We start from the raw sequence: 23471 nt of genomic DNA on the forward strand, positions 1-23471 counted from the left end.
GCTTCAGATCAAAACACAATACTCCACCCCTGGCGTGTGTTGAAACGTTTTACACAAGCGCACCCAATCTGGTTTCAGGAAATGACGTATTGACGTTGCCTGCCAGCCAACACTTCATGATTTAAAGAAAACATTTAATGGAAAAAAGGTAAATAGAAATGAAAATTATATATTAGCTGAGGCGAGGAATACCAGAAAAGATTCATTTAGATTAATTTAATAATTAATTTAGTTTATATCTTTATAACGACCCGAAAGTGTTTATTTACTGTTTCTAAATTGCAGTTTTTAGATGATAGTTTTATTTATTGAGGCGAAAAAAAATCTGTACAAATCTACCTGATCCTCTGAAAAAAATAACTGCCACCTAAACCTAATAACTGGTTGTGCCCAACTTGGCAGCAAAACTGCGGTCAAGTGTTTGCAATAACTTGCAATAAGTGTTTCACGTGACATTGGAGGAATTTTGACACACTTTGTCTTTCTTCTTCTTTTTTTAAGCCATTCAGAGGTCGAATTGCTGATGTGTTTTGGATCATTGATCTTTTCCATAGCCCAGGTGAACTTGTCCTTCAGTGAGTCTCATCAGGATTTTCTGGTAAAGAGCAGAACTCATGGTTATAACAATTACAGCAAGCCATCCTGAAGCAGCAAAGCAACCCCAGACCATCACACTACTACCACCACCATGTTTGACTGTTAGTATGAACTTGGAAGGTTCATACTGGTCCAAGTTTTCTCCTTTTGTGGAAAATCGCTCTCAGTATGGTTCACTGGAATCCCAAAGCCTTAGAAATAACTTTTCAAACCTTTCCATACAGACAGATGTCAGTTTGCTTCCCAGCTGTCCTTGAGTCTCTTTAGATCGTGGCATAATGTGTTACTTTTTGAGATCTTTTAGCCTACTTCACTTTGTCAGACAGGTTCTGTTTAAATGATTTATTGAACACCTTATGTCAGCCAAAAATTACAAAAAGATTACAACGCACTATAGTTATCTCCTACAACATAAAACAGTCTCCAGTATACAGGCTTACAGACCCAACAAAGCTAACACCATCTAATAATTCTTTAAAGAAAAAAAAAGAGACTTCTTAAAAAACTGTTTATGTTCAGTTATAAAAACACAGGAAACAACCTCTGAATTATCAGCTGTAGATATCATTATTCTGCTTTTCAGATAAAAGAAGGCACGTCTGAGTCAAACACAATCAATATGAACTTTACCCTGTTCTGTTCTGTATCTGAATTATCACCAAGTCCCGGGGTAAAGTCCAGCAACTGGGTCAAACACAAGCAGCACGAACACTAATACAGTGTGTGACACCAAAACAGCCCCAAAAACATCAGGCTGAGAGACGAGAAGGGAAGAAACTAACCAGCATGGATACAACATCTTCATTCATCAAGTAAGTGACAAATGAGTTTTAACGTACCAGTTAGTACACTGCTGCTGTCTGCAGCTTGATACGATCGTAAAACAGGCATAAGTAACTTAATGATTCGACAGGTGTTCCCAAAAATGTACAGTACTGTGACTTATGTAAGACTGAGGTATGAAAAAAACTTTTTTCTCATTTCAGATTAAAATGTTTAAGAAAAACCGTAAAATAAAATAAAAGCAGGTAAAATCAGTGTGACAATGGAAGAGTGAAATTGAGAGGATGATTTAATGTAAATAAAAATACAGATGGTGCATAAAATAGAAATAACAATAAAAAAAGGAATGTATGTGAAAATGGTCTCTATCGCACAAGGATCAAACTCACATAACAGTTTGACTCATGTTAAGTACTTTGTGTAAATAACAAAACTAAAAACGGCTCAATGCAATTTAGTTGATAGATTTTGGGGTCATGTTCGGGTAATATCAGCTTGTTAATATAACCTACTGGGACACAAAACCAGCATCCTCTCAGATAAAAGTCAAACATTTGTTAAAGAGACCGTTCTATTATTTTCAAACCTTTTTTTGTCTCGTCTGTCCTCAGGTCTGTAACCAAGCGAGTGTGGTCCCCGACACAGAGACCTTTCAGAGTGTGCTGTCACAACAGGAACACCAGGAAAGGCGTCACGGCCGGGACGCTGGAGGAGCTGAAGGAGAGGGTGAGAGTGACTGAGGAAAGGTTCTCAATAGGGTGAAAATATTTTCAGCCAAAAATGTCAAAATAAAATAGAAGATTAAGAAATCTATTAAATTTGAAAAAAGAGAAATAAGCTTTTAAAATTATAAAATTAATTAATAGGGCAAATGATTTCAATGTGGCAATAAAAGAGGATTAAATAATCTTTTAGAAGATAGTTCATTACCTTAAGGCCATGACATCATCTAAAAACATGATATCATAATCTATAATTTTTGTATAGGATCACATGAAGTCATTAGTCAAATATTCACTGCCTTTGCCTGCAGAATATAAGAGGGCCAAACTGCATTTCCAAACGCCAGCTGAATATCAGCTATGTGTACAACAGCTCCACCTAGAGGCTGATCAAATGCATTTTTTCTTGCCAATTGGGTGCCATAAAAACTGGTTTATTAACTGATGATCATGGTATTAACAAAGGCTAAGACTAAGTCCTTAAGATGGCATGGAAATGTTTCCATTCAAGTCCATATCATGTTGAATTATTATTTAATGCTAATAAATGATTAAGAATGAGGGTTTGTTTTTTTTACAGCTGGGAAGTAAATATCACTAATTCATATTCTCTGTATATGACTGCTTACTGTCCTCATACTGACAGGTATGCCAGGCGTTGCTGCTCTCGCTGTCTGCTGTGTCTCTGTCTCTGGTTTGTGAGGATGACGGTACAGAAGTCGACTCTGATGAGTTCCTCATGACCCTACCCGACAACGTCATGCTCATGGCCCTGGAGCCTGGACAGACGTGGAGATCACAACAGGTGGGTTTGACCGCAGAAGCTGTGTCTGGGTTTAGGGTGTGCTTTTTGTCTCTTGGTGACAGTTTTCTAATCTCTCTGATGCCTCCCAGGGTGCAGTTGTGCCCAAAGCTCAAGACCACAACAAATCACGTACTGGGAGAGACATAGCCCGCGTCACCTTTGACCTTTACAGGATGAGCCCCAAAGATGTGTTTGGCTCATTGAATGTGCAGGCCACATTTCAAGGCCTGTACTCAGTGAGCGCTGACTTTCAGTGTCTTGGGCCCAAGAAAGTTCTCAGGTAAGCCAAGTGAAAAGGTTAGGAGGGTAATAAAGGTTCATTTGGATATGTAGTGCTGTGCAAGCTTTCAGTGGCAGAAGAAAAATTCAGTCTTTTAGCATCAATACAGACTTTAGTTTGCACTTAATAAAAATGAACGGTAGCAATAACTTTAACACGTCACATTGGACTCTATAAAACTTTGGTATACAGAGGAGTTCACAGTCAACTCACTGACTGTAAGACACCCAAATCATCACCACCTCCACCACCGTGTTTCACAGTTGGTGTGAGGTGTGTTTGCTGATAGGCTGAGTTTGGTTTTCTGGTGGTGGTGTGCATCTCCACTTTGTTCTCATCTTAAAGGACATTGTTTCAGATGTTCTGTGGATTGTTCAGATGCAATTTTGGCTTGGGCATCAAGGCTTAGGCTCACAGACCTGTTCAGTCTTTTTCAAACTCCACTGTCATTAACTTTAATATTTGACATCATAACTCAGACCTGTAGAGTCTCAGCTGTAGCTACTGCGATTTTGCAGTTTCTCCGAGCATTGCATGACCTGACCCTGAGGTAAATTTGCTGGGATGTTGCATGGTGTTATCACACAGACCAGCAGACTGCCAGAACTTCTGATTCTCAGTTAACAAAATGCATTTGATCAGCAGCAGCACAATAATTCCTATGGAAGTAGTAAGGGTGCAGTAAGTTACCTGGTTTCCTGCCTGCTCTGGCTCCAGCCTGTGTTATGTACTTCAAATACATTTTAATAGTTAGGTGGAGTTCAGCTGATCCACACGATAAATTTTATTACACAAATTTGTTTTGATTTTTCTGATATTTCTTGATTTTATACTCCCAGATTAGTACCTCAAATAATAACAGTATAACATCTGAATAAAAGGACACTAAAGAAATACTTGTGTATAAGTCTCAGTTTTCTACAGATTTTGGATTATTTAACTTTAAACTTTAAAAGAGGATAAGAGAAATAGCAGCTGTCACTCACAGCCAGCTATTAAAAGCTTAACGATCACATTAGATGTTTCTGGTTCAGGCTGAAGAATCTGCATTGACCTTTAATCCTGATAACACTGTGCTGTTCCCAGAGAAGTGCTGCGTGTGGCCTCCACCCTTCTTCAGGCTGCTGGACACCTGCTTCTCACGTCTGCCACCATGATCCGCCGCATCATCGAAGGCGCAGAGCTCTGGCAGCCGCAGAGGGCGGAGTACGCAGCCAGATGGAACTGAGATGGACCCGTTTACATGCAACCTAAAGTAATGAGGTCTTTTGTGTGACTGCTGGACCTGTTTGAGAGCCTCTCAATTTACTCTAACCCTTCAGTACCTACAGTATTGGAAAATTATGTTTTACCTCCTTAAGAAGAGGAAAAAGAAAGCACCTTGTTAAGAGAAACATCTGCTGAGGTAGCATCTGTAAATATTAACTGTGATTGTATGAATAGATGTCGTATTTTTGTAATCATATTTCAGGTTTAAAACTGATTTTTAATACTTTTTGCCTCTAACAAAGCAAGATTTAGTAAGATAGCTGGCTAACTTGTGAAATATTACCCACTTAATATCTTTCACAGCAGGGCCAGACCAGTTAAACTCCTGCACTGAGGTTTAACTGCACATTTAATCCTGGACATAGTATGTTATTATAATAAAAATAAGCGCTCTTTGGGTTTAAATTGTAAGAAATAAAAGTGTAAAATAACAGAAACTTCTGGTAGCTCATTTTCTAGACTGTCTTTAAGTATAAAACTGAACCTAACCTAAATAGCAGAAAATGAAAGAAATGTACACAGTGGGGAAAAAATAACTTCTCTGTCATTTAGCTATTAATTACTTTGGTTTAGTATGAATGACCTGCAGAGCTCTTAGTAGGAAAACATGTAAAATTTAGTGAAAAGCCCAAAATCGACACTCTCCTTCACAGTTTCAGTCCAGGACTGAAGTCTTTATTGGGCCGATTCTTTGCCCCGGGCCTTATGTTTGACACCACTGTTTTAAAGTGTCCAGTGTTGGTGTAATTTAGTGTGGATTACATGCTGAAACATGTGTCTTCTTTCAAACATCCCTGTGTTTTCTGTCCGCACTGAGGAATAATTTGTGTTTTGCTGTAACTAATCAGCTGAGTCCTGCTGGAAGAGCAATAAAAGTGCTTTTATTAAGACAGTGAAAACAGCTGCACAGCATAAACAGACTAAAACTGCACCTAGAATCCGAATGAGGATCTTTTGAACACACTAACTAAAACAGCAGGAAAAACATGGAATCAGGGGGTCTGTCTAACATGGGAACTTGATAAACAAGTTGACAACTGCCTGAAGAACAGATGAACTAAAAAACGATCCAGCTGTGTTTTTATATGAGCCATAAGAGCTGTTGTGCTATTTCTACTCTGGAGGGATCTTCACATTTTTCTCCTCGCTGTAGCCTTTGTTCCCTTCGAGCATCATAATCCAGGAGTTAATGCTATTGGGCAACTTTACTTTAGTCATCGCGTTCATGTACTGCTGATACATGATGTTGCCCAGTACCCGATGGTGCTCCTCCTCATTCATCCAACGAGGCCTCCCTCTCTTAATGAAATAGCGCATGTCGGCGAACCACTGAATGACCGCCAAGCGTGGCACATCGACCAGCCTTGCCAGCCGGCTGTACTGCTCCTTGTCTGGGTACTGGCATTGCAGGAACGCCATCTTCATCATTGCCAGCTGGGCCGGCGTCTTGCAGTGGAGCCGAGTAGTAGGTGTAGGCTCTGCGGAAGAGGGGGTGTTTTTCACTTCGATGAGGGCCTTTAGTTTGTCAATATCTGTGATGAAAACGCTGTGGTCCGGCTCTGCTTGCAGATCTGCACCCTCGATTTCTTTTTTCTCCCTGAAGTCGCCGTCTATGGTAGAGCAGGGATCGCCGGCTCTCTGCAGCAGACGTGTCTGGTTGTCAGGCGCTGGAGATGCATCAGAAGTTTGGTTTTCAGCCTGGGGGCCGAGCAGAGAGCTGGGAGCCGGAGGTGCATTACTCTCCTCTTGCATGCAACTTTTGATCACTCTTGGTTTTTTTCTTTTTCTGCCACGACGCTTGGGGCATTTTTCTCCCCCACTTTCCACTTTATCCATCATCTCCTCCTTATCACGCTTCATGATCTTCTTTCCCATCTGGTCTGTTGCTGTTGTCTTTTTTCGTTTTTGCGTGCTGCTTTTTTTCTCCTTCACTGGTTGCTCCTTCATGTCTCTCTTCAACTGCTCATTAACATTTGCGCTGTCTCCTCTCACTCCTCTTCCCTTTGCATTCCCACCAGTTGCTTTCACTTTTCTCTTCTCTCTTCCGTCCTCCATTATTTCTCTCTCCGTCCCGCCTTGAAGCTCCTTCTTTTCCTGACTTGAGTTGAACTTCCTTTGGACCTCACGGATGTCTTCATAGTCCCAGCTGATGCCGTAGCGGAGCCTCTGTGCCATGAACCACGCCTTCACCTGGTCTGGGTGCAGGTGGCAACTCTCTGCCAGTTCGGCGGTCTGTCTGTGTGTTAGGTAGGGAAACCTGTCAAAGGCCTCGTCCAGCTCCGCAGCGCCGTGTATCTGTGAGTCGATCTGGTGCGAATGCACCCACACAAGCTTCCTACTCTCAGAGATCAAGGGGAAACACACCACACTTCTCTGGTTCATGCCGTTAGCCATGGGGGTAGGGCTCATGTCTGAGAAAGCTGGAGTCTCTTCACGAGTGCCAGGCGGTTTCTGACCGAGTCCGAGGAGCTCTTCATCAGCAAAGTGCCTCATCTTACTCATCTGTCGTGATGCACTCCTGAAAACAGCAGACAGAAACATGTACAACTAAATAAAATACTCTAAGGTCAAAATTACTGAGCAGGATTTTCCCAGTGCCTGTGATGAAGTATTTGATTTCTTAGATATTTGATTTGTTTATCGTGCACTTCCGGTAAGTAGCAGCCAGGTGCTGATAATCAAATGCACCTGATTAATGAGGTATCAGCAGGCGTGAGCATGTCTATAAAAGCAGAAGTTTTGGCAGTTTAATGGTCTGGAGCATTCAGATGTGTGTTAACATAAAGACTCAATCTTCCCAGGAGAGGGCTTCCCAGCAAATTCACAACAGGATCAGACCATGCAATCTTCAGAGACACTGCAAAAAAACCAAAGAGCTCCATCTCAGGCTCTACAGGTCTCAGTTAGCACGATTAATGTTAATGTTCATGACATTATTATTAGAAAAAAAACTGAAAAAGTATGGCTTGTTAGAAAGGGTTAAGGGAAAAAACTCTTCTGTCTAGAGCAGGGGTGGGCAATTCCAGGCTTCGAGGGCCAGTGTCCTGCAGGTTTTAATAATAATGGATACTTTATTGATCCCCATGGGGAAATTACTTGTTTTTCTCTGCATTTGACCCATTCACTCAGTGAAGCAGTGGGCAGCCCACTAAGCAGGCGCCCGGGGAGCAGTGTGTAGGGACGGTACCTTGCTCAGGGGTACCTCAGGGTAGCCGTTAAGTGGATTCGAACCGCCGACCTTCCGATCATGGGGCGACCACTTTACCTACTGAGCTATCCCTGCCCCTTTAGATTGCACCTTGGGTTAACACACCTGAATCACATGATTAGTTCATTACCAGGCCTCTGGAGAACTTCAGGACATGTCGAGGAGCTAATTTAGCCATTTAAATCAGCTGTGTTGGTTCAAGGACGCACCTAAAACCTGCAGGGACACTAGCCCTCGAGGCCTGCTCACCCCTGGTCTAGAATGAACATGGCAGCAGATCTGAACAAAACCAGAACACAAGCAACGAGGAATATCCCAAAATTTCTCCACAGCTATGTGAGAAACTGATAAGATACAGAAGACGGATAGATAGATCCCTCGGGTAGGTTCCTCCAGGAAAATGTCTATTGCACAGTATTTTGACTATTGTCAGTCTATTGCACAGTGATTAGTTCTTAAGATGAATAGTCCAATATCTTTATTTACATTATGAACGGGCATTATAAGGTGTTATAGATAAAATTTTAAATTTTTAAAAATGACCTGCTTTGCAAGCATCCTTATAACTGTGCATTATTGTATGTAGTCTGTTTCACATTATAATCAATCCAGTCCTTTTGGCCACTTAAATGTCTTGATATTAGTGTTATATTATATTTCTTGCAGTTTTTTATACCAGATTTTTGATGTCAATGAGACATCTTGCCCACATAAACAAAAGATATATAAAAGTGACTTTGCCAAAGAGTGGCTGCAACTTCTACATGCTGGCAGGTCTTTTCTTACTCGCTTACATAATGGCTTTTGATCATTCATTAGAGACACATTTGATAGATGATAGGTCCACAAAAGTTTAATATCAGAAATCACTTTTTGGCAGATGATCACCATTTTCACCGTGGCGCTGCTAAAGTTGTTTCACAAACTTAATGGTGCTGTGTAATTTATAACAGCTGGTTATTTTATATATTTTTTAAAATATTAATTATAAAATTAACTCATACCTGGAGCTCAATTTAATCCCCTAAGTTAGTAGTACCTCAATAAGAGTAAGACATAAGACGTAAGAGTAAGAACTGAACATATTAAATACTCTAAATGTTAATTTTAATCCTTTTGGTTTCAGTGATTTAATGCCCAAGAAAGTAAGGTTACACCCAAACTGATTCCTGTTAATTACGTATTACTTTAATTAATTAAATATTACTTATTGTTTAATACTTTTAGCTAATTAACTAAACAAAGTCTAGCTAACTTAGCTAGCTAACTTTAGCTGGCTACACTTTGATGTTAGCTTGTTATATTCTGACCGGGACTGACCTCTCTAACCCGGTTATGAGTAACACACAGTGATGTTAAAAAGTACTGGTTACCTTCACTGTTCACCCCGTTGCTTTATCGGAGCACTGCTGCCTGTTTGTTAGCACTAGCGGTACGTTTAAGGCTAACTTCGGTGCACAGGTGTAGTTAGCTTAATAAAAGTATTTCCTGGGTTTGCCTTGCATTCATAAAACTTTGGCGCCCGCCAACCTTGAGAAACAACGTCAGCTCCTGTCTGATGTTCCCTTTGAAAACTGTCCGAAATATACAATTAAAAAGGCGAAAAAATAATTTACAAATTCTTCCCCGAAGTCACTGGTCACATCATTAGGAACACATTATTATTTGGCTCATGACAGAGGTTATATATGAAATGTGATAGACTTGCTTTCACTTTACATATAAGGTACATCTGGGGTGCAGACCATTTTCAATCTCCCAAATGAAATGTTCTTAAATCATTTTTTTTCCCGATTTTAATTTATTAAATGAGAAAACAAAACAAAATTAATTTTTGTCTCGATGACACCCCACAAAGATTTTGAGCCAGAAATACACCTGGTTTTAATAAATATCCCATTTAAAAATATTAACTGGGACAGAAAGAAGGCAGGAAATCTGGGAGAAAAATTGCAGTAAATGGTCCCATATTCAGTCCTCTGCAACAACCTTATGGCACATGGTTTACCTGTTCAGCCAGGTAGGCTATGCTAGGAATTTCTTTTTTTAATACAGTTTTAAGAAATGATATGAAGTAACTGCCCTTGTGGCCTAACCCTGGCCACAAAGGTCAATCATTTCTTAGCTGACATACGTTTTATTTAGGTGTGGTGTTTATACTTGTAACTGTGTATTTATTTTGCCTGTGTTAAACAATTTCATATTTTTTGACAGATTTTTTTTTATGGGAGTGTGAACATATAGGATTAGGTTGCTACGATAAGAATTTATAGCTGACACTGGGTTATTTCTGAGTAAAGTATACCGGTGAGGACGGAGTGCAGCTCAAACTATCACATCACACTGGGGTATGCACACTGATCAAAGCTTTTTAATTTCTGAATCTTTGGAAACAAGACCAATTCCTGTCAAAATCTTCTTTCTTCTAAAACATGTCTGACAACATACAAACAAAAAGGAGAAGAACAGATCCACAAACTATCCTCTGTGACATGTGTGCAGAGGACAGGAAACCAGCAAAGAAGACGTGCATGAAGTGTGAGATCTCCATGTGTGTCCAGCACCTCCAGCCTTTACCACCACTTGAAAAGGTGTTGTGGAACTTTGATGTCTCCTCACTCTTCTTCTACTGCAGAACCAGACAGCACCAGAGGGATGAAATAATAACTATTGAGATGAGCCTGAACAACAAGGAACTGACTCCATTTGTACGACTGGGAAAGGAAAATGTCCAAAACACGACCCAGAAGCAAGAATGGAAGTGCTCATGTGGGAAAGCTTACTACAGGGATGGTAATGGATACAGAAATAATATGTCCCGCTTTTCTTCCCAGGCTAATTGTTCTTGTGGAAAAATGATTGGTGGTCCATGTGTCACAGAAATGGTTTGTAAACTCTGTTAGTTCAAACTCTGCTGATCATTTAGTCATTTTCTGTCCCTGTATGAATATCAGTGTAACTGACTGTCTTTCACATTCATAAACTGTGAAGACATTGTGCTGCTTCAGTGATTAACTTGTTGTGCGATGTATCACATATGAAAGTAATGTAAATTAAAAAAGTAAAACAATTTTGTTTTTTTGTTAATTAAAATATTCTTAGCTCCAGTGTTTGCTTTAAATGTAGCAACAAATTCTTTTAGTTTGAACCGTTTCTACTTTATTTCACCTGCAAGTTGAAGACGTGTGTCTCCATCTGCTGGTGGTGCTCTCACATTGTTCACACAGCTCTTCGGTCTTATTATCGACAACAAAGAAACAGCTGTTGTTTTATACAATGTAAATGATCTGATAAATAATAAAGTGAGTATACTTTTAATATATGCAATGCTTTACATATCTGATTAACTGAAGCGAGAACATTGCATTTTCATTTGTGTTAATTGGACAAAAGAAAGTTACTGAATTTGCCAGTTTATTAAGTACACCTTTGTCAGTATAAAAGTAAAGCAAATCAATCTGCATTCTATTGGTTTTAATTAGTTTGAATATTGAAAACTGAAAATACTGAGAGACCAGGCTGCAGAATACTACGGGTCTTATATAAGGACACAAAAACTGATAAGATTTTGTCTCATTAGATAAGAGCAGGCTCATTGTTCTACAGTAACTTGGAGGCACATACAGGGAACTATTGTTCTGTCATAAAGGTTTATAATCTACAGGCAGGGCGGTCAGTTTCCAACAATCTGATAAATACATTTGTTCAGTGCTGACAGGAATCCTGCCTCTAACATCAAAGCCTTTAAATAATCACCAGGTATTGTGACTTTACATTAAAAATGTTTTTCCTCTTTGTTACACATGATAGAAAATAAGGGCAGCTGAACGCCAGTGAATGAATGTCATCCATAAGCTACATTATGGTAAATTAACAGTATTTTAATGTCAGCACAACAATGGAAAAATTGCTCTGTGGATTTCGTAATTCCATGTAAGTCCATGTCTTTTCTACCCTAAAAGTGTGTTTGCCAATCAAACTCTGATCATTTTTTCTAACACGTCCATATTTCTGCAGTTAAACTTAACTGACTCTGCCTGTTCTCTATTTGTTTTAGCAGTGCAAAGTGCAAACTAACTTCCAGATGATCCAAACTTTTGTATGGTGCTACTGGATTTATAAATAAGTGAGAGACCAGGCTAGAAAACACTTCTGTTCATTGAACTGGAGTCAAACAAAGAGCAGCAGAGATTCTTTAAGGACTGAATGACATTCAACAAATCAAATCAGGAGATCCAGATTTAAATAAACATCTAAAAACACCGGCTGATCCATAAGCTGTTCTGTGTGAAAGAGGAAAGAAAACCAGCAAAGAAGACCTGTATGAAGTGTGAGAACTCCAGTATCCTCTTTGTTTCATTTATTTTGGAGCTAAATGAAGATGTGGTTCTGTACAAACATATGAAGTGAGAAAATGTGAATATTAAATAGCTCCTAAAATCAATCTTGTGCTAATTATAACTGGCTTATTGCTGCCTGGATTTTATAGATTGCTTATTCAGTGTTTTAAAATTTTGAGTGTTTCCTGTCAATCTTGGAGGAAATTAAACTGAATTGCAAACATTATAAAACAGCTGCAGTCACATTTGTCTGACTCCACCCCTTCAGTGTGGAGTTTTCAGGGAATTGAAAGTGTGGTGCAGCACTCCTGAGCAGACTAAACACGGTGATCAGAAACAGGCAAGAAAAGAGCAAAACTCAGGAGTTCATCAAATTCCAAATTTTTTCTAAAAAAGAGTCAGAAAGAGAGCAACAAGGACTTTATTCAACACTGAATTATACTCAACAAATCTAAGGAGGACTTCCTGCTGGAAAACATGTCTGACAGCATACAAACAAAAAGGAGAAGAACAGATCCACAAACTGTTCTCTGTGACATGTGTGCAGAGGACAGGAAACCAGCAAAGAAGACGTGCATGAAGTGTGAGATCTCCATGTGTGTCCAGCACCTCCAGGCCCACCTGACCACACCTGTGTTACTGCAGACTCATCCTCTGACTGAACCCATGGATTTATGTGGGAACACCAAATGTCCTCAGCACGGCAAGCTCCTGGAGTACTACTGCTTGGACGACATGACCTGTGTGTGTGTTTCCTGCGCCATTGAGGACCAGCACCGCCTACACAATATGAAGACCTTCTCCACAGCCCACAAAGAGCTCCTGGAGAAGCTGAAAGCTGAGCAGCTGATCTTACAGGAGAAAACAGACGATGAGAATGTGAGTCTGGAAAAGTGGGAGAAGAGTGAAAGAGAGAAGCTGGGTCGCTGCAGTGTGCGTCTGATTGAGGCTGTGACTAAGCTGCGTGACATCTCTCTGACCAGCGTCCAGAGCTCAGTCTCTGCTCGTATGGTGTCCCTGAAAACCAGCAAGAGCAGCATGGAAGCAGCACAGAAGGAGGAGGACACCTTCAGTTTCCTGCAGATGTATTCTCAGGTGCATCAGGATGTGGAGAAGGCCAAAGCTGTGGATCTGAGTAAAGGGCTGGAGCCGGGCAGCCATCGGGACAAACTGGTTGAGGAGATAAGACAGAATGGGGAGAAGATGGTGAAGCAAGCGTCTCAGTTCTGGGGATCATTGCTGACTCTGGTTGATCCTGAACACCACCAGGAGCTTGTTCCCACTGGTTCAGACCTGATCTTTGAGCCACAGTATCTGGGTCCTGGCATGTCGCTGTCCAAAGACAACAGGAAGGTTTTCCACAATAGCTGGCTGGGACAGTGCTGTGCAACTCTTCTAATCTGTAGTACCAAGACAGCCAGCAGCTTTCAGAGGTGGGTGGTCAGTCTGTCCGAAGAGTCTGATTGGACGATTGGTTTATGTGATAAAAAGTGTGCAAAGAACTTGAAGGATGGAGCTGTGTATGGACTGTGCTGGGAGGATAAGCAGCTCAGCAGCCTCACAACAAAGAGATGTAATACAGTTTCCCATGTTTCAGATAGATCATTCAGAATGGATGAATGGGAAGAAACACCTCTGATTAAAACAGTGAAAGAATACATGGTGTCTTCATTATTAATCACATATCAGGGGGAGAATGGAGAAGAGCCTGTACCACGACCGGAAAAGGTGGAGGTGTTGTGGAACTTTGCTGCCTCCACGCTGTCCTTCTTCAGAAGAACCGGACAGCACCAGAGAGAAGAAATAATCACAATGAAGCTCAAAGAAAGCGTCAACATCCAGGACCTGGCCCCATTTGTCCAACTGGGAAAACAAAATATTGACGGCACGACCCAGCAGCAGGACTTGAAGTGTTCATGTGGGAAGGTTTACTACTGGGATGGTAACAGGTACCGGGATCATAGTTCTGGCTACTCTTACCAGTCTACTTGTTCCTGTGGAAAAGTTATTGGTGTCACAGAGATGGTTTGTAAACTTTGCTAACTGGGGCTCTGTTTTTTTTTGTTTTTTTTTTTAACCAGATGGATATAAATTTAAGTGACGGATGAATTCAGTGAAGAATCTTCAGTGATGAATTTGTGAAATGCAAACTTTCAGTGAACAAAATTCAAACCAAACTTAAAATGTATATTCACTTGCATGTTTTTCGATTTCAATAAGTTTTTATCTTTTGCATTTGGTTCCAATGTATCAACAAAGTCTTTTAGTTTTAATTTTTCTGCTTAATTTAATCTGCAAAATGAAGATGTTTGCGTCCAGCTACTGTTGGTGCTCTCGTACAGCTCTCTGGCCTTATTGATGACAACAAAGAAACGTGTTGTTTCATTCACTGTAAATGATTTGATCAATAATAAATTAAGTTGATTTTTTTTTATTGTGGAATGTTTTTATTTGATTAATTAAAGTGTAAACATTGCAATTTAACTTTTTGTTAATATAAAAAAAGGAATTTTACCCAAATTTGCCAGTTTATTATGCATACCTGCTGTCTGTGTCCAAAATGAAGCCCATCCTAAAGTTTATCCTTTAAGATTTGTTCGAAGTGTTTAACTGAGTGTCTTTTTAGTCAGGGCATTCATATAACTCCATAATGAAGATAGTTTAACTATATAAGACATAAAGCAAAACATTTTGGCATTATTAATTTTATCCAGGTGCACAGTAAACACTGTAAACTGAGCATACACCTCACCAGATTTTGTCTTATTAGATAAGACGAGGCTCATTGTTCTACAGTAACTTGTAGGCACATACAGGGCACTATTGTTCTCCATAAATGTCAATAATCTACAGGCTGGGCTGTCGATTTCCAACAATCTGATACTGCAATAAATACAGTTGTTCAGTGCTGGCAGGAATCCTGCCTCAAACATCAAAGCCTTTAAATAATCACCAGGTATTGTGACTTTACATAACATTTATTTTCTTTTTTTTATACATAATAAGAAAATAAAGGAACCCAGCAAGGGAATGTCATACATAAGATATTATGGGAAATTAATAAATTCAATCAATGGCATCTGATCACCCCATGTTAGTGTTGTTCTTACAATATCATAATGACTGCAACTGACCAATCATGTTGTCTGAGCTGTTCAGTTAGCACTTGACAAGAAAACTCTCACTAGAAAACCAACATAAAAACCCCTAAATTTGGCTAACAGAAAACGTAACTTGATAATATGGTTCTTATATTGTATAAATTAACAAAGAAAACACTTGAAATGTTCACCATTAGTTTCAGAAAGAGGTTAGGATACAGAGTCTCTTTAATTTCATGAGTACACGCTGTAAATGATTTAATCAATTATAAAGTCATTGGAGTTTGAAGTTGTGAAATGTTTTTATTTACTGGATGAAATGTAATGTGAGTTTTTGAGATATAAAAACTGCCTTTTTTTAAAAGTTTAGATACATATGACAAAAAAGAACAAGTTTACATAAGAACAATTTGAAATGGTGAAATGAACTGTGTGAAACTAAATCCTGTAAAATACCCACACTGAAGGACTTCTGAAGCTAACATGAAGGTTGTCTCTACAATAAATCGATTGAATGTCTCGCTCGTAAAAGAAAACACACACTAACTTTGGTTTGAACAGGAGCAGCTGAACCAGGTAAGACAAAAGTATAAATAGATTCAACAACATTTGTGGCTTTAGGTACAGATGCTTTTGCTCATGCAAACAACCACATCATCAACACCTCCTGTTGGTTTTGATTCTCAGTGTTCTTGGATCTACTGTCAGCTGTGGAAAATGTGCACACTGAGCAAGGAAATGCTGGGTGTAGGTACAGTAAGGACAGTATGGAGACCCTTCTTTTGGCTCGGTGCTGGGGGGTGGGACATTCCTGGGGCTGGTGTTTACCAGGGCTGTTATAGTGTGCAGAGTTCTGATGCTCTTACCACCCTTGCAGTCAATGCGGCGCTCTGTCCGAGGTGCTGATTTACACCGAGCTTCACTATAACAAGATTCATATGTTGTCTCTTGTAAATTTAGTTCATAATCAAGCCAATCAGGGAAATACGGGAAACTGGGAATAATAATCCGCATAGAACCTCATAAACTCTGCCTGCATGTCCTGAGGCAGCTTGGTGAGCTGCCGTGTCACATGGGACACACAGTTAGGTTCAGTCTGGCCTGTGAGTCCAAGCTGATCTACCATCCAAATAAGTGTACTCACTTTCAGTGCGAAATACATGCACCCACTGGTGTCACCACATGCAACGTTTGGGGCTTCCATGAGGTCAGCAATTTTTGTGAGAGCTATCTGGTGAGGTTACCCATACTGGCCATTGTATCAGTAGAAGATTGTGGGGAACTGGTGCATGAATCTGCTATAAATAGTGCTTCCTCATATTGCAGATGATCCACCAAAATCTGGTACTTAAAGTGCTCTGTACCATCCTCAGGCAGTGGATTTTCCAGGGCAACCTTGAGTCTGGCAAATTCTCCCAGCCAGAAAGCAAAGCATGACCATTACTTTGGACAGCTGGTGGGAATGACAGAGGTCGATACACAGTGTCATCTTGCATCAGTTCTTCTGTGCATATCCATCACCTGTCACTACAGCCTACAATTATCCTCCATCAATCTGTGAAGTACCTCCATGAGCTTAGGTTCAGTTTCCAGTCCAGACCTCCTCCTGGAAGGTGCAGGTGTACTTTGAAACAGGTGGTCTGTGTGATTAGGCAGAGGTGAATATTGAACTCCAGTCTTCAGCCCTGAGTTGATGACTGAGCGGAGTCATCCAGCTGTATCTCTCTGATAGTCTCTCCACACTGACAACAGGAAGGTTTTCCACAGTCAATGGATGAAATTTTGTTCTTCCCACATGTTCTTCATTAAGAGTACACTTTCTGTTCCTGACTTTAAGACATGGGTGATCAGCATTTCCAAAGGCTGTGACTGGACCATTGGTGATTGTGACGGCACTTATAGAAACTATATAAAGGATGGATATGTCTATGGCCTACGCTGCAGAGGTAACCAGCTCCTCTCTCTCACAACAGAGTCTAATTTGGTTATGAAAGAAACTCCACGTGTAATAGTGTTTGGGATGCTGATGAGGAAACACTATTTATAGCAGATTCATGCACCAACCTTATGGATCTGAGAAAAGGGCTGGAGCCGGGCAGCCATCGGGACAAACTGGTTGAGGAGATGAGACAGAATGGGGAGAAGATGGTGAAGCAAGCGTCTCAGTTCTGGGGATCATTGCTGACTCTGGTTGACCCTGAACACCACCAGGAGCTTGTTCCCACTGGTTCAGACCTGATCTTTGAGCCACAGTCTCTGGGTCCTGGCATGTCACTGCCAAAGACAACAGGAAGGTTTTCCACAGTCAGTGGATGAAATTTTGTTCTTCTAACTTGTTCCTCATTAAGGGTACACTTCCTGCTCCTGACTTTAAGAGATGGGTGATCAGCATTTCCAAAGACTGTGATTGGACCATCGGTGTATGTGACGACACTTATGCAACAAGTATGGAGGATGGATATATCTATGGCCTACACTGCCAAGGTAACCAGCTCTTCTCTCTCACAACAGAGTCTAGTTGGGTTATGAAAGAAACTCCACCTGTAATGGGGTTTGGGATGCCGAAAATTGAAACGCCCCAACAGCATTATAAGGTTTCCCAACAAGTGATCAACACTGCAGATGGAAATGTGGAACAACAGATGAACAGACCACAAATAGTGGAAGTTGTGTGGAGCTTTCCAGACTCATTATCATTCTTCAGCAAGATCGGGCAGCACCAGAGAATAAACTTACTCACAGTAACAATCAGCTCTACCAGCTCAGACCTCAAGCCTTTTGTTTGTCTCCAGGGTTTAGAAAAGGAAGCGACAAATGAGTTGTCCTTTAGTTCAAGTTTAACGACATCTCCATTTGGAGGATTTCCACAACAATACCAGAATCAGTCGAAATGCTCATGTGGGATGTTTAATGTTAAGTCTAGTTATGGATTCAATTATGGAGGGGCATTAGGCTCCAACTCTTCCCAGTCAATCTGCTCTTGTGGAAATATTATTGGTTCCCCACCAATCACAGCGGTGCTTTGTGAACTTCTGTAAATAACACCCATGCTGTTGTCCAAAACCCACGTCACCACGTTTCTTATTGACCACCACAGTTTTCAGTTCCTCTTAAAATGCTGATCATCTGTAAACGAACATGTGGTGCTGGCTGTGCAAAAGTCTTATTACTGCTTAAACTTGCAAAGAAAGTCTAAAGTAAGTTTGGTCATCATAAATGGTGCAACTCCAACAGTCTTGAGCTACTTGCTCAAGACAGACTATAGCTGGCTTATTGCTGCCTGAATTTCATCGCTTGCTCACTCTGTATGTATGACATGTTTCTTGTTAATCTTGAAGGAAATTTAACTGAATTACTAACATTAGAAAACAATTGCAGTCAAACTTGTCTAACCACTCCTTGAGTGTGGTTTAGCAGTAGTGAGATAATATCGCCCAGAGAATTGAATGTGTTACAGACTTAATACATTGACCAGTAACAGGTTAAATAAAAAGAGCGAAACCCAGTTATTCTTGAGGTTCATGGTGAATTTCATTAAAAGGGAGTCCAAAGCAATAAAGATTGATTTAAACACTGACTTATATTCAACAAATCTAAGGAGGACTTCCTGCTGGGAAAACATGTCTGACAACATACAAACAGAAAGGAGAAGAACTGTACGACTGGGAAAGGAAAATGCCTGACCACGACCAAAGTTACTGAATTTGCCAGTTTATTAAGTACACCATGTCAGTCTAAAAGGTAAAGTAAATAACTTTGGATTAACTTTTAATTAGTTTCAATTTAAAACTGAAAGACTGAGAACCAGGCTGGAAAATACTACTGGTGTTATATAATGACAAAAACTTTGTGTCATTATATAAGACAGGGCTCGTTTTTCTACAGTAACTTGTCAGCACATACAGGGCACAATTGTACAAAGGTTTATAATCTAAAAAGTTTATAATTTAAAATTTAAAATAGAATAACAATACGGAAATAATACGAAAACATTACGACGTAATCGGGCTCCGAAGGAGGAGCAGCCCCTGAATTTGGACACAGTCCAGCTCTGTAAAAACGCAGTGATTTCCCTGGTTCAGTTCTCGGTAATCCGACGAGTCTCATGTTGGATCTCCGGCTTCTGTTTTCAAGGTCATCCACTTTCAGCAGGAGTTCCTGACAGTTTAGTTCAATAACAAGTGGCCTCCCAACTTGTTAGTGAGGAAACCACTTCCTCAACTTTACTAATACGAGATTCTGCTGAGGTGAGGCTCTCGGAAAACACTCCGATTGCACCTGTCATTTCTTCATGTAAACTTTTCGCAGGTAAGTTGTAAAGTGCATTTTGAGCGACTGAATTTCATCCAGAACATTAGCCTCAGTCGGTTGATCGCTAGCGTTATCTTACTCCATCTTCTCGGTTTCACGGTCGTTCTTAGCATCGTCGAGTCCATCTTTTCTGGTTGTTTTCGGTTTATGATCGGCATAAATACAGCTTTTTGGTCTTATTAATGACAACAAAGAAACACAGCGGCTGTTTTATACGATTTAAATGATCTGATAGATGATAAAGTGAGTATATTTTTAATATATAGGATGATTTTATTTATCTGATTGACTGAAGCGAGAACACCGCGTTTTCATGTTTGTTCCTATGAAAAAAGAAGAAAGTTAGTCAATTTATTCTGTGCACCAACAAACTGATACTGAAGTAAATCCTGCCTCAAGCATCAAAGCCTTTATATAATAATCAAATATTGTGACTTTACATGAAAACTTTCCTCTATTTTACAGATAGAAAATTAGGGCAAGGGCAGTGAAGGGATGTCATCCATAAGCTATATTATGGCAAATTAACAGTTTTTAATGTTGGCTCAACAATAGAAACATTGCTGCCTGGATTTTATCATTTGATTGCATTTTATTACAAGTCCATGTCTCTTCTACCCTAGCACAAAAGTGTGTTTGCAAATTAAACTCTGATCTGTGTTTTCATGTTGGCACGTCCATATTTCTGCAGTAAAAGTTGCCTGACTCTACCTTCTCTATTTCTTTTAGCAGTGTAAAATTCAAACCAACTTCCAGATAATCCAAACTGTTGTACAACACTGAGTTATATTCAGCAAATCTAAGGAGGATTTCCTGCTGGAAAACATGTCTGACAACATACAAACAAAAAGGAGAAGAACAGATCCACAAACTGTCCTCTGTGACATGTGTGCAGAGGACAGGAAACCAGCAAAGAAGACGTGCATGAAGTGTGAGATCTCCATGTGTGTCCAGCACCTCCAGGCCCACCTGACCACACCTGTGTTACTGCAGACTCATCCTCTGACTGAACCCATGGCTTTATGTGGGAACACCAAATGTTCTCAGCACGGCAAGCTCCTGGAGTACTACTGCTTGGACGACATGACCTGTGTGTGTGTTTCCTGCGCCATTGAGGACCAGCACCGCCTACACAATATGAAGACCTTCTCCACAGCCCACAAAGAGCTCCTGGAGAAGCTGAAAGCTGAGCAGCTGATCTTACAGGAGAAAACAGACGATGAGAATGTGAGTCTGGAAAAGTGGGAGAAGAGTGAAAGAGGGAAGCTGGGTGGCTGCAGTGTGCGTCTGATTGAGGCTGTGACTAAGCTGCGTGACATCTCTCTGACCAGCGTCCAGAGCTCAGTCTCTGCTCGTATGGTGTCCCTGAAAACCAGCAAGATCAGCCTGGAAGCAGCACAGAAGGAGAAGGACACCTTCAGATTCCTGCAGATGTATTCTCAGGTGCATCAGGATGTGGAGGAGGCCAAAGCTGAGGATCTGAGTAAAGGGCTGGAGCCGGGCAGCCATCAGGACAAACTGGTTGAGGAGATGAGACAGAATGGGGAGAAGATGGTGAAGCAAGCGTCTCAGTTCTGGGGATCATTGCTGACTCTGGTTGATCCTGAACACCACCAGGAGCTTGTTCCCACTGGTTCAGACCTGATCTTTGAGCCACAGTCTCTGGGTCCTGGCATGTTGCTGTCCAAAGACAACAGGAAGGTTTTCCACAATAGCTGGCTGGGACAGTGCTATGCAACTCTTCTAATCTGTAGTACCAAGAAAGCCAGCAGCTTTCAGAGGTGGGTGGTCAGTCTGTCCGAAGAGTCTGATTGGACGATTGGTTTATGTGATAAAAAGTGTGCAAAGAACTTGAAGGATGGAGCTGTGTATGGACTGTGCTGGGAGGATAAGCAGCTCAGCAGCCTCACAACAAAGAGAAATGAAGGTTCTCAGTCATCCACTTCACAAGGTTTGAAGGTGCAAAATACTGGCACAGCCAAAACTGGGACCCAACTCGTGACAACCTCTGCATCAATCACATATCAGGGGGAGAATGGAGAAGAGCCTGTACCACGACCTGAAAAGGTGGAGGTGTTGTGGAACTTTGCTGCCTCCACGCTGTCCTTCTTCAGAAGAACCGGACAGCACCAGAGAGAAGAAATAATCACAATGAAGCTCAAAGAAAGCGTCAACATCCAGGACCTGGCCCCATTTGTCCAACTGGGAAAGCAAAATATCCACAGCACGACTCAGCATCAGCAGTAGAAGTGTTCATGTGGGAAAGATTACTACTGGGATGGTAACAGGTACCGGGATCATAGTTCTGGCTACTCCCACCAGTCTGTTTGTTCTTGTGGAAAAGCTCTTAGTGTCACAGAGATTGTTTGTAAACTTTGCTAATCATAGATCTACTCATTATTTAGTTTTTTTTTGTCCTAAAATGCTCTTTTGGTTAATTATATATGTTTAGCTTTGGTATTTGCTTTTAATGCACCAACTAATTCTTTTAGTTTGAACCGTTTCTGCTTTATTTCACCTGCAAGTTGAAGATGTTTCTGTCCATCTACTGGTGGTGTTCTCCATTGTACACACAGCTCTTTGGTCTTATTATTGACAAGACAGAGCTACTTTTGATTTATACAATGTAAATCATCTGATAAATAACAGAGTATATTTTAATATGTGGAATGCTTTAACACTGCATTTTTAAGTTTTTTAACACCAATTTATTATTTTTTTTTATGAAATTTGCCAGTTTATTATATACATATTTTTCCCCATTAAAAGTTGAACGAAGCATTTTAGGTCTTTTAATTTTATCCAGTGAACATTTAATATTAAAACACTGAGTGTACACCTCACTAGTTTTTGGGTCATTAGATTAAACCAGACTCATTGTTATACATTCACTTGTAAGCACAGACAGGGAACTATTGTTCTGCTATAAATGTTTATAATCTACAGGGTGGGTCATCGATTTCCAACAAACTGATAGCTTTCACACAATGGAGAACGATGATGATTCTGATGCATCGTTTAAAGAAGGAGAAAGTAACATGGCCAACACAGCAAAGCAACACATGGTGTCTTCTGTGTTAACAACAAATGAGGAGGAGAATGGCGATGAGGCAATGTCACCACTTGAAAAGGTGGAGGTGTTGTGGAACTTTGATGCCTCCTCACTGTCCTTCTGTCCTTCGATTCTGCATTACCTGACAATAACTTATCGTCCCTGGGTGGGCTTGAACCACCTACCTTTCTGTTAACAGCCGAACGCGCTAACCGATTGCGCCACAGAGACTGACAATGCGCAGCCCACAGGCGTCGAGACTGCACGGGGGACTGGGGGAGGGTGTTCCGGTGTTTTTGGTTGTGGGGTAAACGATTGTGCAACAGAGACTGAGTAAAGCCAAGCAGGGGCCTCGAGAGAGGACCGGGTGGCTGGATGGAGGTGCTCTGGTACTTCCTCTCCATACCGCCTTAATTGTTTAAAAAATGTGACTTGTAAGTAATGAACTTGGCAGCAAGTATGCAGTTGTGGACGAACAACACAACCCCAAAGATGCATATCACCCTTGATAAAACAGTTGACTTTGTTCATGAAACGACCGTCCTGGTTATAACACGATTGTTATAACATGGTATAACCAACATAACTGTCGCACTGCACGTTTGTGCAGGATTCTGCATTACCTGGCAATAACTGTAATATCGTCCCTGGGTGGGCTTGAACCACCAACCTTTCGGTTAACAGCCGAACGCGCTAACCGATTGCGCCACAGAGACTGACAATGCGCAGCCCACAGGTGTCGAGACTGCACGGGGGACTGGGGGCGGGTGTTCCGGTCTTTTTGGTTGTGGGGTAAACGTTTGTGCAACAGAGACTGAGTAAAGCCAAGCAGGGGCCTCGAGAGAGGACCGGGTGGCTGGATGGAGGTGCTCTGGTACTTCCTCTCCATACCGCCTTGATTGTTTAAAATATGTGACTTGTAGGTAATGAACTTGGCAATAAGTATGCAGTTGCTGAAGAACAACACAACCCCAAAGATGCATATCACCCTTGATAAAACAGT

General features: G+C 40.8%; 4 protein-coding genes and 1 long non-coding RNA gene across 16 annotated transcripts; 4 read left to right on the forward strand and 1 right to left on the reverse strand.

The window, feature by feature from the left end:
- The first annotated feature begins 68 nt into the window (after positions 1 to 68).
- Positions 69 to 4847, forward strand: cideb (cell death inducing DFFA like effector b). Of its 4 annotated transcripts, none has more exons than XM_082525906.1 (7): positions 69 to 148; positions 502 to 559; positions 1261 to 1409; positions 1992 to 2106; positions 2749 to 2907; positions 2997 to 3187; positions 4274 to 4847. In XM_082525906.1, exons 1-7 carry the CDS (start codon positions 138 to 140, stop codon positions 4413 to 4415), a joined length of 825 nt encoding a protein of 274 aa, XP_082382032.1. In that variant the 5' UTR covers positions 69 to 137; the 3' UTR covers positions 4416 to 4847. The 4 variants fall into 4 exon arrangements, with proteins under 4 accessions (XP_082382032.1, XP_082382033.1, XP_082382030.1 ...); XM_082525904.1 differs by having other exon boundaries at positions 108 to 148; positions 502 to 698; XM_082525907.1 differs by lacking the exon at positions 502 to 559 and having other exon boundaries at positions 72 to 148.
- Positions 4848 to 5318: 471 nt separating this feature from the next.
- homezb (homeobox and leucine zipper encoding b) lies at positions 5319 to 9437 on the reverse strand. 3 transcript variants are annotated; one of them, XM_082525903.1, is made up of 2 exons: positions 9195 to 9437; positions 5319 to 6974 (listed from the first exon to the last, which is right to left on the reverse strand). In XM_082525903.1, the coding sequence occupies exon 2, from the start codon at positions 6956 to 6958 to the stop codon at positions 5570 to 5572; it is 1389 nt and encodes a 462-aa protein (XP_082382029.1). In that variant the 5' UTR covers positions 6959 to 6974; positions 9195 to 9437; the 3' UTR covers positions 5319 to 5569. The 3 variants fall into 3 exon arrangements, with proteins under 3 accessions (XP_082382029.1, XP_082382027.1, XP_082382028.1); XM_082525901.1 differs by lacking the exon at positions 9195 to 9437 and adding an exon at positions 7145 to 7333; XM_082525902.1 differs by lacking the exon at positions 9195 to 9437 and adding an exon at positions 9038 to 9187 and having other exon boundaries at positions 5320 to 6974.
- LOC309701724 lies at positions 7847 to 10734 on the forward strand. Of its 3 annotated transcripts, none has more exons than XR_014275227.1 (2): positions 7847 to 8046; positions 10123 to 10734. It is a non-coding gene; the product is annotated as an uncharacterized lncRNA (long non-coding RNA). The 3 variants fall into 3 exon arrangements; XR_014275228.1 differs by having other exon boundaries at positions 10134 to 10734; XR_014275229.1 differs by lacking the exon at positions 7847 to 8046 and adding an exon at positions 9653 to 10012.
- A 282-nt stretch (positions 10735 to 11016) lies between these two features.
- Positions 11017 to 14047, forward strand: LOC309703059 (uncharacterized protein; the record flags this gene model as incomplete). The annotated part of the gene is made up of 2 exons (XM_082527763.1): positions 11017 to 11597; positions 11722 to 14047. Exon 2 carries the CDS (start codon positions 12482 to 12484, stop codon positions 14045 to 14047), a length of 1566 nt encoding a protein of 521 aa, XP_082383889.1. The 5' UTR covers positions 11017 to 11597; positions 11722 to 12481.
- Positions 14048 to 18761: 4714 nt separating this feature from the next.
- Positions 18762 to 22655, forward strand: LOC309692903 (tripartite motif-containing protein 16-like). Of its 5 annotated transcripts, none has more exons than XM_082511780.1 (2): positions 18762 to 18846; positions 20146 to 22655. In XM_082511780.1, the coding sequence occupies exon 2, from the start codon at positions 20242 to 20244 to the stop codon at positions 21661 to 21663; it is 1422 nt and encodes a 473-aa protein (XP_082367906.1). In that variant the 5' UTR covers positions 18762 to 18846; positions 20146 to 20241; the 3' UTR covers positions 21664 to 22655. The 5 variants fall into 5 exon arrangements, with proteins under 5 accessions (XP_082367906.1, XP_082367903.1, XP_082367905.1 ...); XM_082511777.1 differs by lacking the exon at positions 18762 to 18846 and adding an exon at positions 19137 to 19413; XM_082511779.1 differs by lacking the exon at positions 18762 to 18846 and adding an exon at positions 19137 to 19413 and having other exon boundaries at positions 20149 to 22655.
- The last annotated feature ends 816 nt before the right edge of the window (positions 22656 to 23471 follow it).

This window comes from Aulonocara stuartgranti (genome assembly GCF_965226115.1).
Source record: "Aulonocara stuartgranti genome assembly, chromosome: 3".
Classification (NCBI taxonomy): Eukaryota; Metazoa; Chordata; class Actinopteri; order Cichliformes; family Cichlidae; genus Aulonocara; species Aulonocara stuartgranti.